Source organism: Dendronephthya gigantea, unplaced genomic scaffold (assembly GCF_004324835.1).
Source record: "Dendronephthya gigantea isolate DGI-Jeju-01 unplaced genomic scaffold, DenGig_1.0 000070F, whole genome shotgun sequence".
Classification (NCBI taxonomy): domain Eukaryota; kingdom Metazoa; phylum Cnidaria; class Anthozoa; order Malacalcyonacea; family Nephtheidae; genus Dendronephthya; species Dendronephthya gigantea.
In genome coordinates, this window is record NW_021163080.1 from 231,920 (window position 1) to 247,500 (window position 15,581).

Here is a 15,581-nt window from a genome sequence, read left to right on the forward strand (position 1 = left end):
GTTTCATTTACCTACTTTTATTTTGCTACTTAAAAATCTCTGTTGAGATCATGTACTCCTGTACTCCGTATTTTATTTTGCTTCATTATAATTTATTTACCTTTCGTTTTTACTTCTGTTCCGTGACGAAGATTAATTTTTTCTATTAAAATGTAACATAAAAAATTATGACCACCTTTTTCGCTTTAACAAAGTAATGCTCTGTAGCCAAAACGTTTCTCTACCTTTCCATTCAGCTCCCGTTTCGTGATCAATATCTAAATTTTCTATTAAAATGCGAAGATGTGAAGTAATAAAAATTACAATTACAATGCTTGGTGTGGCTTGGCATAACACCGCCAAAAGCAATAAGAAAAACACCTTTATCTCTGAAGTTAATGCTTTTGTCGTTGCTATAATTTTATCTACCTTTCTCTTTGACTTCTGCTTTGCAACCAAGATCGACAGTCCCTATTATAAAAAAGATAGGATAATGTTATTATAGAAAGTGACCCATGCTTTATCTCTGTGGCTATATGATAATGTGAGCTATTACTTCATCTACCTTTCTTTCTTACTTCTGCTTCTGCTTTGTGACCAAGATTGTTAATGGTTTCTATGAAAATGCGGAAATATTATATAAGAGAAAGTGTAACCACAATATTTTGTGGCTAATAATTGCACTCGCTTGTTACTATCAGTGGCGTAGCCAGCCTGACGATTTAGTCATGCTATGCAAATTTTATGTTATTACCATTATTCATTTCTTTAGAAATTCATTGTTTTCACAGTCGATGAACGCCAAAATATTAGCATAGCATGACTAAATTGTCGGGCTGGCTACGCTACTGGTTACTATTATTAAAACTACTATTATATGTGGCTATCAAATGTCATATACCTATTTTTCTTCGTACGCTCTCCCCCATTGGTTGCAAATATCCATCGTTTTTATCCACTGGAAAAAAAGCAACTATTAGTTCGTTTTTTTTGCTTTTAGAAATTTGCTATTCAAATCAGTGTGCACTCTCACACTGTAACGACTATACAAAGACATTGTGATCAGCGGCGTAGCCAGAACGATAATTGGGGGGGTCCATATTCATATATTCGTGATACGCAGGATTAATTTCTTTTCAAATCAATTGTCTTTACAGTCTCTTTACATGAATATATGAATATGGACCCCCCCAATTATCGATGCTGGCTACGCCAGTGATTGTGATTTGTACATGTGGTCTTTACTTGCATCAGATATTTTCAAAACCCATCAAAAGCTAATATTTCTAATCCTGTAGAATTTGAGTCATTTTTTCATAAGCAAAACTTATAAACATAATTAAAATCTCAATATGTCGCTTGTTGACCTTATTTTCATGCACTGTAGTCTATACACACGCTATTCAAAGTGCCTAATGTCAAGCCGCATCGAAATAAGCTCAGGAAAAACACAATAATAATCTTCAAGATATACCCATTTCCAACACATCGTCATAGTCTTCAAAATCACATGCGTCATTGCTCGATGAGACTAAAAAAAGGAGCTGTAAACTAAAAACACTATAATACATTCCATCACAATTATTGCTATTGTTAATGAAACAAGTTATTCCTACATTCGCATGATTTCTCCTAAATTAGTATGCAAGAAACATGAATTAGAAGAATGCAGGTTATAGTCTAAAAAAGATGTTACGTTCGCCATTGAGACAAACAAAAACTGAGAATAGTGTTGAGCATTTTTAAACTTTTAGTGAACTATAGTAATTTAAACTTAACGAAGTGGATTAACATTAGCATATTTCTTAATACATAACTTATCTGGTCTGAGTAACATAGTTCTATAGCTTGACTGATAACTTAAACAGCGAATAGTTCTCTAGTTGGAAATCCATGTAGATGTGTATTGACATTTGTCAGCTTAAATTAGCATCGTCAGGTGTATGGCTATTCAATTTTGCCTTCTTGTCTCTCTTCAGTATTTGCGTGCCCCTCGGTATTTCTTTTCATCGCGATGTTATTCAGGCTAATGCCTTATGAATAATGCATGCCTTAAAGGTTTGTGCTCTGGCTTTATATGCTTGCTAGGAGAAGAAGCTATAAAACTACAAGTCATTTCCCCTACGCAATACAGTGCGTTGTAGCACATGCTATCATGGTTTATGCTATCATGGTTTATGGCCTTAATTTGTTATATGCTGTAAAAGATTTTAATAGTGGTGTTTACAGTATGAGTATCTAGATTTAAGTGACTATAATTACATGCCGAGCAGAGACACTAATTATGTACATAATTACACATAATTTATATTACATCTCCCTTTTCTTCTACATTTTCTTAAAAGCTGACAACTGTATTACACTTTATATTGCTACTATATGACCTATAACCTAATGTCCTCGAGCACTATATATAATTGGCGATGAAGGTTTTTTAATAACATGCACTACTATTTCTAATTGTTAATATATATTGTCCATATCTCTCAGGCTTGCGAACTGTCCTTCCCGATCTAGTTCTATAGAATTTTTGTCGAGTCTCGCCTGCAGTTTGTCCAAGTTCATCTCCAGTTTCCACTCCAGCTTTCTTTCCAGGCTCCGCCGCTCTCACTGACGAATCTAATGCAACATCTAAAGTACATCTTGGTGCAGGTTCAATTACTTCCTGAATGTGCCGTCGGTTTCTCCGTAGCCAATTACCATTTTCATTTTCTACCACATATGACCGTGGTTCCTGGCATAGCCTCCGTACTGTACCTTGTTGCCACTCCTTGGTTCTGTTATCTTGAATTCGAACTTCTAGCCCTGGAATTACTTGAGGAAGATCACGAGCATGCTGGTCATAATACGTTTTTTGTCTCTGTTGTTTCTTCTCCAAACGTGCATGAACTTCGTCCCGTCGGTAATCTCTATTCATATTTCTGTTTTCTCTGTCTTTATCACAAATGGCGATAGCTATGTTTCTTGTTAAGTTCAAACTGTTTTACCGCTGCCACCATGTAAAAGATATTAATAGTGGTGTTTACAGTAGGAGTATCTTGATACAAGTGATTATAATAACATGCCGAGCAGAGTCCTAATCCCTAATTATGTACATAATTGCAGATATATTACACACGTTTGTAGGATAAGGTGTGGGTAGCTATTTGCTTACTCATGCATATATATATATATATATATATATATATATATATATATATATATATATATATATGTATATATATATATATATATATATATATATATATATATATATATATATATATATATATATATATATATATATATATATATATATATATATATATATATATATAGTCCCTCACTATGTTATGTCCCTCACTATGTTATGTATATATATATATATATATATATATATATATATATATATATATATATATATATATATATACATATATATATACATATATATATATACATATATATATATATATAATATATATTATAATATAATATAATATATAATATATAATATAATAATATATATAGCTTTGCTCCTATAGACTGTTCAGTTATGCTTATTATGGAACTTCTCTTAAAAGCTATTGAAATTTACCTTATTTTTAAATAATGATCAGTAATTGTTTATCTAATTGAAATTTAATAGATGTTAACGATTCGTTTAAGTAAACATTCTAAATAATTAAAATATTCTAAATAAATAGAAATATTCTAAATAAAGTTTTATGAGTGGATTGAAAAAAGTCTATGTATACCCTCATTCAGCTGTTTTTGTTCCAAAACTCTAACCAAATTTTGAACGGTACTATCGGGAGGCAATCCTATACAAAGAGGAAATTAAACTATATTTTTGCATTCTTTGTAACAGAATTTCACTTCAGTACCTAAAAGAGAGAGAAAATCAACATATCTCGAAAAAGATCATTTTAGTGCTCAAAAGGGGGCGAACGTGAATAAATTGCTTGAATAATATTTACTAATACTTGAATAAATTCGTAGCCAAACTTGGCAGTTTTACTAATTTTAGCGGTAAGCTCTTTTAGAAAATGTCCTTTTTATCGCCGAGGTAAGAAATTAGTCCAATAGTTCAAATTTCACGTCACAGTTCAAAAGAACACATAAACACAATCAGCATTCCCAACTGAATTCAGCAACTGAAAATCTCTGCAAGTGGTTGTAAAGGAACCAAGTAAACCACAACAAATTCCAAAATGTCGAGTGTTAAATGCAAGAGCAATTGTAAAACCAGACGCTCTTCCAGCATTATATGCAGATCTGAAAAATAATGCTACCGACATTTATTTCATTTCTGAGACATGGTTGTCCTTTTGGCTAATTCATCTTAAGGAAGGACAGATCGAGTCGTCGTGGGGGCGGAGTAGCAATTATATGCCGAAATGACTGAAAAATGGATAGTTGCTGCCAAATTCAAAAAACAACGTCGAATGCATATGGGGCAAAATCACGACTGATAATAGCATCTTTCATGTTGCAGCCGTCTACCATACTCCTGACCATACACCCATATGATGCTGACGATTTACTTGATCCCCTGTATGACTTATGTGAACATGCATCTACTTTCATCTACTTAAAAAGACGCCAAATATGTGAGAGTCTTCTCGTTTGATTTCAGTATAAAGCGTTTATTGACAGTGTCCCACACCTTCTATGCAATAAACTGAAAAGGATTCCTCTTAACCAATATATATATTATCAATTGGATAATAAGTTTCTTGGGAGATCGCCAAATGAGAGTAAAGGGTTATGGAATCACGACAGAGTATGTGAAAACCAGTAGAGGTGTTCCTCAAGGGACAGTAATAGGCCCAATATTACTTTCTATTATGGTTAACGACATCAAAACAGTTCATACTAGGAACTAATTAGTGAAAGTTGCAGACGACTTAACATTGCAGTTCCTGGAAATGATTGTGAAGACACGTCAGCAACTGAACTTAACAACATCAATGAATGGTCTCAGAGAAATGGAATGCAACTAAACATGACTAAGACGTACGAAATGGTCATACATAGCAACATCTCAATTCCTCTACCTGCTGTATTTACCCATATTAAATGTAAACCATGGTTGAAAATCTTAGGAATTTTAGAAGACCTGCCTAATAAATGGGATTTAAAATTGGATGAAATGATAAGAAAAGCCACCTCAAGCTAGGTGTATATAATGCGTGTTTCTGGACATCATGGTGTACCAACGAAACAGCTAGACCTTTTGTTCAACAGCCTGATAATGCCTCTGTTTACCCATGGATCTGAGCTTTGTGGAGGTGGCTGGTATGCACCAGAAATTCAGAAATTCTCTATATCTTGCAATATGTAAGATATAGAAGTTGTTTGAATTTAAATTTTGCCCGTGCCTTATGTAATTCTAATATAACAAGGCAGCAATTTTTCAAGGCAGGTTGATTTTAAATTTGTCTATATGTCCACTTAGAATGTTTTGCAAATTGCTACACTTGTCACGCCTTTTGCTCATGGATTTTTTGAGGTTCAAGTAAACAAAATAAAAGTGAGTATATACCGGGACCCAGCTATAAACAAAGGGTTATAAAGCGGAGAGTTATTTCGGAGAGTTAAGACTTCAGAGAGTTATGTTTGGAACACGCCCAAATCACATGCACTTCCCTTAACCATCACGCCCAATTTCTTAACTCTCCAGATGTTTCTTCAACTAACATGGGAGAGTTATGTTTGACGTAAATCTCTCTATCGCTAACATTATGAAGATGTTGAAGAGTCAACAATCATCTTTCAACTCTCCATGTTCACGATTCTAATTATGACGGAAATTATTTCAATTTTAGGAAAAACCTCTAAATCTTAATATATTCGAAACTTGAACAGTTCACGCCGGTGGGAATTTTATTACTAACATAGTGAAACAAGGCAATGAATTGTGACACCACCGATTTTATCAAAACGTTTATGAAATTCTTATTCACCGTATAAAATCCATACACTTTAGAAATTGCGTTGTATCGGAGTTTTATCAAGCCTATTTAGAATTATCTACCAGTTAAAGTTAAACGTGAAATATTAAACGATCTTTAATTAGATGCCGTTCAACCCAATTTCCAGAGGATGCTATAATATAAGTGTGATATAACGAGCTGCCCTTCTTGCATGCTAAGCAACATCGAAAAAGACTGTTCTTTATACCACTTGATTATTTAGGTTAGATCTTTGTACTTTATATTAGTACGCAAGCGAGAGTACGCATTCTCATTTTGAAAATAATTTATGGTAATGCACGCGCGTTTGTTAGATATTGCTTTTTTGTATTGTCATAGTTTTAAAGTTCAAACAGAAATGCAAACAGTTAACAACTTATATACTTGTTTCATTGTGTTAGTACTAGACTTTCAATAGCGTGAATTGTTAAAGTTACAGCTGCATGAATTAAGATTTGGAGTTTCTTTCCCAAAACTGAAATAACTATCTTTGACATAGTCAGAATCGTGAACACTGAGAGGTAAAAAAGAGGTCAACTTCCTAACATCTTCATAACGTTAACGAGAGAGTGTTACGTCAAACACAACTCTCTTATGTTAGTTCAACTGAACATCTATAGAGAGTTAAGAAATTGGGCATGATCGTTCTGGAAAATTGGCATGTTTTAGGCGTGGTCCCAATATAACTCTACGAAATCATACCTATAGGTACACTCTGAGAACTCTCTGAGGTAGCTCTCTCTTTAGTCACACCCGCATATACCTTTTTTATCACCAGCTTTCGAAGGCAGATCGATATGAACTTGATATACAGATACTTTTCCAATTTGTATGGTTCTCCTTTCATCTTTATTAACGTTCACCGTCGTACCATCCCCTATGTAAGTGGGTCCTGATCCACGTGATTCAATTGCAACCTTATATTGTGTCTGGCTACAGCTCGCATTCTGCCCCCGAATAACGTCATCCCCTTGGTCGTCCATAAAGCTGTGTGAAATATAATGCGCCACGAATTGAAAACTGATATAGTTCAGTGCATGTAGGAACCTTAGACAACAACTCGGATGCTCATCAACAGAAGCATGTTCGTGCTGCACAGCCCTAAAACCACCTGCAATATATTAAGGCGTTAACGGATATATATATATATATATATATATATATATAAATATATATATATATATATATATATATATATATATATATATATATATATATATATATATATATATATATGTATATCACAAAATTTATATATATGATAAATGTTGTGATAGAAACTATCATGATGACAGAAACTAACGCATACAAAATCGTCCGGACAGAGTGCTCAATGCTTGCGCAGAGCGATATAACACAGGATGAGAAACACGAGTTACTTCTTGCCACACTCATAAATTTCTGAAAGGCGTTGATTGATGGTTTCCGGTGGTGGTTTTCGATGATTATCCTGCCACATCTATCCTACGCAGAATCCCTATAGTAACCAATTACATGTAACATGACCTAATAATTATGCGTCTCTTGTATATAGTCGTTGTGCTGTAGTAATAATATTTTATTATTATATGGCAAGCGTTTGTTTTGGTTAATTCTGCAATTTGATTGGCTGCTGACAGGTCCGGATTTCCCCGTATTGCCCACGGGCAATACGCAATTCTTATTGCCCTGTGAAAACAAGGCAAAACTCACGGCAAAAACTGACTAAATTTAAACTGAAAAACAGATTAAATTCTTAAACGGAAAATAATGAATTTGAAATAAAAATAATAAATTTATATTTTACAAAATAGAGTGTTTTTTTCACTTTAGGCCGATGTTTTGGTGTCGTGTGCCCGGATGAGATTAATCATTACAATGTCTGCATGAATTATGCCATATAATAAAAAACTTACTAACTTCGACTGTTCGGTCTGTACGGTAAAATATCAAACCTCGGTCTTGGTGTATTGACCTCGCTATCGCTCGGTCAATACGGCACGACCTCGGTTTGATATTTTACCGTACAGACCTCACTCTCAGTCAGTAAGTTCTTATTATTTACCTGATGAGTGTGGCAAGCATAACGCTTGGCATACGAAACAGTTCTGTAGCAAATAAAATTCGATGAAGTAACTCGTGTTTCTCATCCTATTATTATAACCTATTATTAGGCAATCCAACTGAATAAGTAAATTAGCTTGTAGGTACACCACGTAAGTATTTAAATACTTACGTGATGTACCTACCTACAAGCTAATTTACTTATATTGATGTCACCATGCAAACTTACAAGAATATTAATCCAACTGAAGTCGCTAACATCGTTTACTTATTAAAATTTTCTCCGCGGTTTTCTCATATGCTCGATAGATATAGGTAGTCTGTGGAATTTATTAAATAATCGATTATATACGAGTTATATAAAACATAGGACCGCTTATTTCCACATTGATGTCACATAGATTAACGACTAAACGTGATACATTTAAGTGGTGCCAAATATCGTACAGATATATCGATTAATAAGTTGTACCAAACAACCAAACTGACTAGTTGGCTCTCACTTCCTTCACATACCAGATAGGAGCATATATGGTTGCGGGGTCAGAATTTCTGACTTGAAAGCATTTAATTAAGGCACAAAATTGTGGCAAAACACTGGAGCTACATAATTATTTGCAATGGGCAACATAAACATAGTACTGAGTAGTGATTTCATAGTAGAATAGAATTCATATTAACTTCCGTAGACAAACATAATACATCACTCGAAGTTCATGTCACAAAATCCTCAAATTTGGCATTAAAATTGATCAATTCTCTGATTTAAAGCTCACCTGTTAGCTTGCCACCGTATAGGTCTTTCACATTCGTTAATCTATACGAACCATCATCGGCTGATGCATTGTTAGTAGTTTGTGTACCTACACAACTTCAACCGAGTTCTCAGTTGCATCTATGACAGGAAGTTCGTGCTCGAATCGATGACTTGGCAATAATTGAAGTTAAATTTCCTGTGACCATTGGCGTACGGGAGACGATAATTGGGGGAGGCACATATTCATAAATTCATGTTAACAGAACTGTAAAGACAATAGATTTGAAAAGAAATTAATCTTGCATAACATGAATATATGAATTATCGTCTCCCGTACGCCACTGCATGTGACAAAGAGTTAAGGTTTTTAAAGAAAGATCCACTGTAACTAATATTTTAAGGCTGTCTCAGGATACATATGGGAACAACAAGCATATAAATACGAAATTCTCGTTTTCAAATGAATGTGCCTCTTTCTCTCACAATAAGGGCATACATACGTGGCGTGTAGCATGGCTTTGAGCAATACTTGCATATGCTGTTACGTTAATGATTAGAAAACTTGCATTTTTGCGCATTCTGACTTGGAAATTAACAACGGTCCCCATTCATGTTTTTATTTCAAAATAGGGAATCCTCACTTGGAATTACGATCCTGACCGAGTTGATTATAAATTTCACAACTTTAGCAGCATTCAAGATAATTAAGAAAGAAAAACAATAGTAACAACCTTTTACTTAATTGGAGATTTATACATGACGCAATAACCAGTTCCGATTTGAAGCTGCTAAACTTTGGGTAGATCATGTTTTTACTCAGTTGGATTTTTACATTTTGGAGGCAGACTAAGAGGTATTTTTATCCTAAATTTTGTAGTCATATAAACATAAATATGTATGATATATCGTGGTTTGAGCGACAAAACGGGACTGTTACGTAAGTTTCCGCTTTACAACTGTTACTTAGTTAGTTCTGTAGTACTCTGTAGTCAACAACCTACCACGGTTGTACTCTGCATGACAATGATTTGATCTTTTCAGTTTTCATCTTTAATATTGCATGCGATAGACACAAGGGGTAATCAAGATTTAATTATGCATTATGATTGGCTTGATGAAAATGTAAACAAATTTTCTGATTGGTCTAAAACGAAATCCTCCCTGTTATGTAGCTACTCATAATAATATATTGAGTAATTTTAGGTTAGTAGTTATTATAGATTGATTGCATTGTTTAGAACGTTTAATGACGTACTTTTTAGTATAAGTTTTACTTGCATGAATGAGATTCTTTTTCTAATAACAATAATCTTTATGCTCTTCATTTATTTCATTATACTTTGAGAAATTCCACACAAGTTTGATTCGAATTCACACAAAGTGGAAATTGCCAAAGTATTGTTGAAAGAGTAGCACAGCAAATTGAAATGTATGACCTCGTGCATACAAATTAGAGTTCTTTTTTTATACACCTTGTTCGGGGTGTTCCAAACAACCCAAAACTATTGAAACCACCCATAACAATGTAATAGTCAGATTTTGAATGCCTGAAGCACCTTGTTGGGATCCACAAGTGTATAAATGTTTGAAATAAGCATTTTATATATTTTAAGCAATTTTATTTATTTATTTTAGGCATTAAAGTTTGTTTGTACCCACAAATGAATTTTATTACCAATAATTACACTTTACAAATAAGGATGGAAATATTTAAATTTATACAACTCAAGCGCCTTAACTTTCGACATGTCACTGTTAATTGCTGATTTTTTTCTGCTATATTTTTTATACATGGTGTCCCAAAAACCCCCTAAACTATTGAAATCATCCATAACATGCCGTTTTTCGGTATATTCGACTATGGTGGCAAATTTGTACATCAATTCAGACTAGTTTACATGGGATATACAGGTTGTCTCGAAAAACCAAAACTGTTGATATCAGTCATATCACATATCACCATTATACCGTTTTCGGTATATTCGACCATGGTCGGGTATACCGTTTTTCGGTATTTTCGACCATGAAGTTATGGTCATTTTGCTAGCCAGATTTTGACTACCTATATTTAATAACGTTTTCTCTTAATGTGAAAATCTCGTTTGAAATAAAGCTAATTATATTATATAATTATTATAAAATTAATAATATTTCATTTATGTCATATAAATTATGTAATGTGCCGCGTTGATGCCTTATATTCCTTGAAATTCCAAAAGAACTGCAGCGTTTTAATCGCACTTACAATACAGGTGTCTTTTTATTGTTTGTGACATAATTATTTACAAGCATTAGTTATATAAATTATCAGGACGCAAATATTCGAGATTAATGGTCTTATTTTTGAGCGGAAGTCGTGCACATTTCGAATTCAAGCCAGGAACAGATAAGAAATATTCGTAAACGATCATACGCAACATTTGAACCTATAGGTCTGCGATGCAGTGTAGGTTATTATGTGTATTTAATTAAGATGGTAAGGCGGTCACACAGATGGCTTACTTGGCATTTTATCTACGATGCAATTTATAATAAACTTGTCATCAAAACATTCTTCTAGTCATTTCCAGTCTTTCTAAGAAGGGAACAGTAACGCAAGTAGTTTAACTCATTGGTGTCGGATCAAATGTCAAGAATTTCAAGTCCGCTCGTTCGCACTCAAATATCTCCTGAACAAAAATACATAGCGCCACGAAATCGTGTCATTCGAAAGAGGAGAGCTTCCGCTTTCGAACGATACCAATTTCTTAACAATATATCTGTCCATACCCAATTCGTTCAAAATCTCGCACACTTGCTTCACAGAGTGCTGCGAAATGTCGATACGTTTTGAAGCAGTACCGCCGTCCACTCGGGACACCTCGTTTTTTGCTATTTCGCTATCGTCGCTCTCTGAGAGGAAAGGCTGCTACTGTCGGTTTTGATTTCTGATTGTTTTAAGTAAGTGAATATTTTTTTCTCAGTGTTATGTATTATGTATGATTCCAGGAATTTGGAACGAAGGTTCTTGGTATTATATCTGCTTTGGAAATTTCAAAATTTATCATCAATGCATTCTTCTATTTGCACTCGTTCTAAGAAGGGAACAGTAACACAATTCGAGTGGAATGTATATCATGCTCTAACCGCGTTTTAGATAATAGCTAACTTTTCGAAGGGTTGAATTGATTCATCATTATAATTATAGAGTATATATAGTTTTAAAACGAATTCAATAAAATAACTCATAGTTAAATAGAGAATAATACATGGATGCGCGGAAATACGGAATTTATTTCGAGTGTTGAAATTGATATCGAACGAGTGAGATATCTTTCTGAACACGAGAAATAAATGTTTTTTTGAAAACTCTTTTATCCCCCTTCCTGATTCCAGATCGGTGGATCAAACACGATAATCGCACATTTGTTATTATCGCTTTTCAAGATGGCGCTTCCTCAATAAAACACTGCGTATTATTTAATAAATAAATTTAGCGAATTTCAGATAGAGTATGGAATCGAATTAATGTTTTGCTATTTAAGTGAGTGAATAATTTCTATCAGTGTTAGCTGGCTATATACTTGGAACGAAGGATAATTGGCATTATATCTGCTTCGAGAATTTATATATGTTATTTACCGGCTAGGAGGTCCGGATAGAAAAATATTTTCCCGAGGTCTCAAAAACGGCCCGAGGCCGAAGGCCGAGGGACGTTTTTGAGGCCGAGGGAAAATATTTTTCTATCCGGTCCGACTTAAACGGTAAATAACGTATTTATTTTTTTGTCAAATTGAGACGTCGTGGGGATAAAACGATTGTGCGATTTTGTCCATAAAACTTTCGTCACTTTCGTCCATGTTTACGTTTTCTTCTACATTTTCGCTAACATTTTCTAGGGTATTTACAAGCTCGTCTAGATAATAAAACTCGCTTTCCGAGTGATAACTATCATCCATTGTTAAAAACCTTTTCCAAAACAAACTAGCCTGACTTTAAAATTTTGCCAGGATTCCGCGGACCGTGGTCAAGATATCGTAAAATTCCGCCCGCTGCTGCAGCCAATCAGATTGCAGGAAATGCTAGGATTCCGCCCGCTGCTGATTTACAAAAAAATAATAAAATTTATCAGCAAAGCATTAATCTATTCAGTCTTTCTAAGATGGGAGCAGTAACGAAATGGCAATTTTCTAAGTAAGGCGTGGGCGAAATTTTTGTTACCACGAGCTAATATATCCGATTGCAGACATAAAATTATTGGATGCGTCGTGACACATTCACAACACGGTGAGTCATGCACGGAGGTGGTTGGTCCCGGTATAGGACAAAAAATATTCAAGTTGAATTCAATAAATATTTAAGACGCTCAGATTAAGTGAGATTGATCAGAAATATATTTGACGACTACGTTTCTGCGGCAGAAATTGAACCTATGTCTTTGCGATGCTGCATGTGTGGGTTATTAAGTGTATCTAGTTAAGTTGGAACGCAGACTAGCACAGAATGCACACTATTTTATCTGCGATGCAATTTTGAAATAAATTTAACATCAAACATGTACAATCTTCTAGTCATTTCCAGTCTTTCTAAGAAGGGAACGGTAACGCGCAAATTATATTCCATTGACGGCACACAAGGGGCGGCGGAACATAATTTCACGGGGGGCTAATTTCATGAAGCTCCACCGTGGTTGGCGCTGAGCGAAATTGTTTTGGAATTTCAATGCTCTAGATCTTCGGAAATTACCATTTCAGAGTCTTACTTGCCGCTCAGTTTCAAACACAAACTGAAAATGGCACAGTGCGTGTAGCTCTATCTTCTACATTTGAAAAATCATTTCCCAAAATAATTTCCAAACAAAATGACGGTCCGAAAATAATAACAATGTACAACCACGAATATTCTGCCGTTAAAGACAACTATGATTTAATAATATTATAGGATATCAAGTTCTTATTAGCATTTTATACGCCGGCGAGCATTAATTTGACTTCATGTTAACGTAGTTTGTATTATTATTTGCTCTCCCAATCTGTGATTCTGACATTCTTCATAAAATTTTTGGGAGGGCTAAGCCCCTCCCCCTTTTATTTCTCCGGGGCTAAAGCCCCCCTAGCCCCCCTGTTCCGCCGCCCCTGCGGCACACATGATTTTATCATGCAGTGTTTTTTATGTAAATGTGATTCTGAGAATTTGGAACGAAGGATTCTTGGTATTATATCTGCTTTGGAAGTTTTAAGATTCATTATCAAAGCATTCTTGTATTTCCAGTTTTTCTAAGATGGTATAAGAGTAAGTAAAACGCAATCGCAATTTTCTAAGTAAGGCGTACTTGGACGAGATTCTTGTTACCACGAGCTTATCCGGTTTCAGATATTATAAATTTATTGGATGCGTCGTGACATATTCACAACACGGCGAATCATTCACAGAAGTTGTTGGTGAAGGAGAACAAAAAATTAAAATTGAATTCAATCATTGTTTAAGACGATCAGATTAAGTGAGATTGAATATAATTAAGGTAAGAATATAGTTCATTCAGTATTTAGATACATGCAGGTAAATTGCATGCAATGTTTTGTCTTATCAGTGTGTTTACTTGAGGGGTCAATGGTCGTTTTGCCTGCTAGATTTTGACTACCTATATTTATAAGAAGGTTTTCTCAATGTGGGACGGAGTTATACATCGGAAATCCTCGTTTAGAATAAAGCTAAATAGTATTGTATAATGTTACATTTAGCTATGTCATATTATGTAATATACATGATGCTCTATAGCTATTTAATTCAGTTCAACTAAATTGCAAAAGAACCGCAGCCTCTTAATTGCATACAATATATATATATATATATATATATATATATATATTATATATTATATATATATATTAATATATATATATATATATATATATATATAATATATATTATATATAGAGCCTCTTGACGATTTGTGACATATGTACAAACATTTGTTATATATCAGGATGCAAATATACTGGGTTAATGGTCTTAATTTCGAGCGGACGTGCTACACATTTCGAATTCAAGCTAGGAACATACGGTCCTACGGCAGGAATCGAAGCTATATGTCTTTGCGATGCTGCATGTGTAGGTTATTAAGTGTATCTAGTTAAGTTGGAAGGCAGACATGCACAGAATGCACACTATTTTATCTGCAATGCAATTTTGAAATAAATTTCTCATCATGCAAGCAATCTTCTAGTCATTTCCAGTTTTTCTAAGAAGGGAACGGTAACGCAATTCGAGTGGAATCTATATGCTATTGACGGCACACATGATCATTCTCTAACCGCGTTTTAGATAATAGCTAACTTCCCGAAGGATTGAATTGGTTCATCATTAGAGTATATAGGGTTTTAAAACGAATTCAATAAAATCACTCTTAATTAAATAGATTTGATGAATTTTAGATAGAGCATGCATGTTTGGTTGTTTAACAGTTTAAGTGAGTGAATATTTTTATCATGCAGTGTTTTTTATGTATATGTGATTCTGAGAATTTGGAACGAAGGATTCTCGGTATTATATCTGCTTTGGAAGTTTCAAAATTCATCATAAAGCATTTTTGTATTTCCTGTTTTTCTAAGATGGTATAACAGTAACGCAATCGCAATTTTCTAAGTAAGGCGTACTTGGACGAGATTCTTGTTGCCACGAGCTTATCCGGTTCCAGACATTATAAATTTATTGGATGCGTCGTGACATATTCACAACACGGCGAATCATGTACAGAGGTTGTTGGTGGAGGAGAAAAAATTTAAAACTGAATTCAATCATTGTTTAAGCATAGTTCATTCAGTATATTTAGTTACAGGTATGTTGCATGCATGCATTCAGTGTGT

At 34.2% G+C, this 15,581-nt stretch overlaps 1 protein-coding gene across 1 annotated transcript in view; it reads right to left on the reverse strand.

Moving 5' to 3' along the window:
• The window catches only part of LOC114531264, a 30,405-nt gene extending 21,542 nt beyond the window's left edge, over positions 1 to 8,863 (reverse strand). The window contains exons 1-9 of the mRNA XM_028552903.1: positions 8,756 to 8,863; positions 6,700 to 7,047; positions 3,717 to 3,782; positions 1,454 to 1,510; positions 881 to 937; positions 545 to 595; positions 409 to 450; positions 225 to 266; positions 101 to 142 (exon numbers count right to left, since the gene is read on the reverse strand). Of these exons, the coding sequence (XP_028408704.1) occupies positions 101 to 142; positions 225 to 266; positions 409 to 450; positions 545 to 595; positions 881 to 937; positions 1,454 to 1,510; positions 3,717 to 3,782; positions 6,700 to 6,919 (577 nt within the window). The 5' untranslated portion in view covers positions 6,920 to 7,047; positions 8,756 to 8,863. The remainder of the gene's footprint in view (positions 1 to 100; positions 143 to 224; positions 267 to 408; positions 451 to 544; positions 596 to 880; positions 938 to 1,453; positions 1,511 to 3,716; positions 3,783 to 6,699; positions 7,048 to 8,755) is intronic.
• Between the last annotated feature and the right edge of the window lie 6,718 nt (positions 8,864 to 15,581).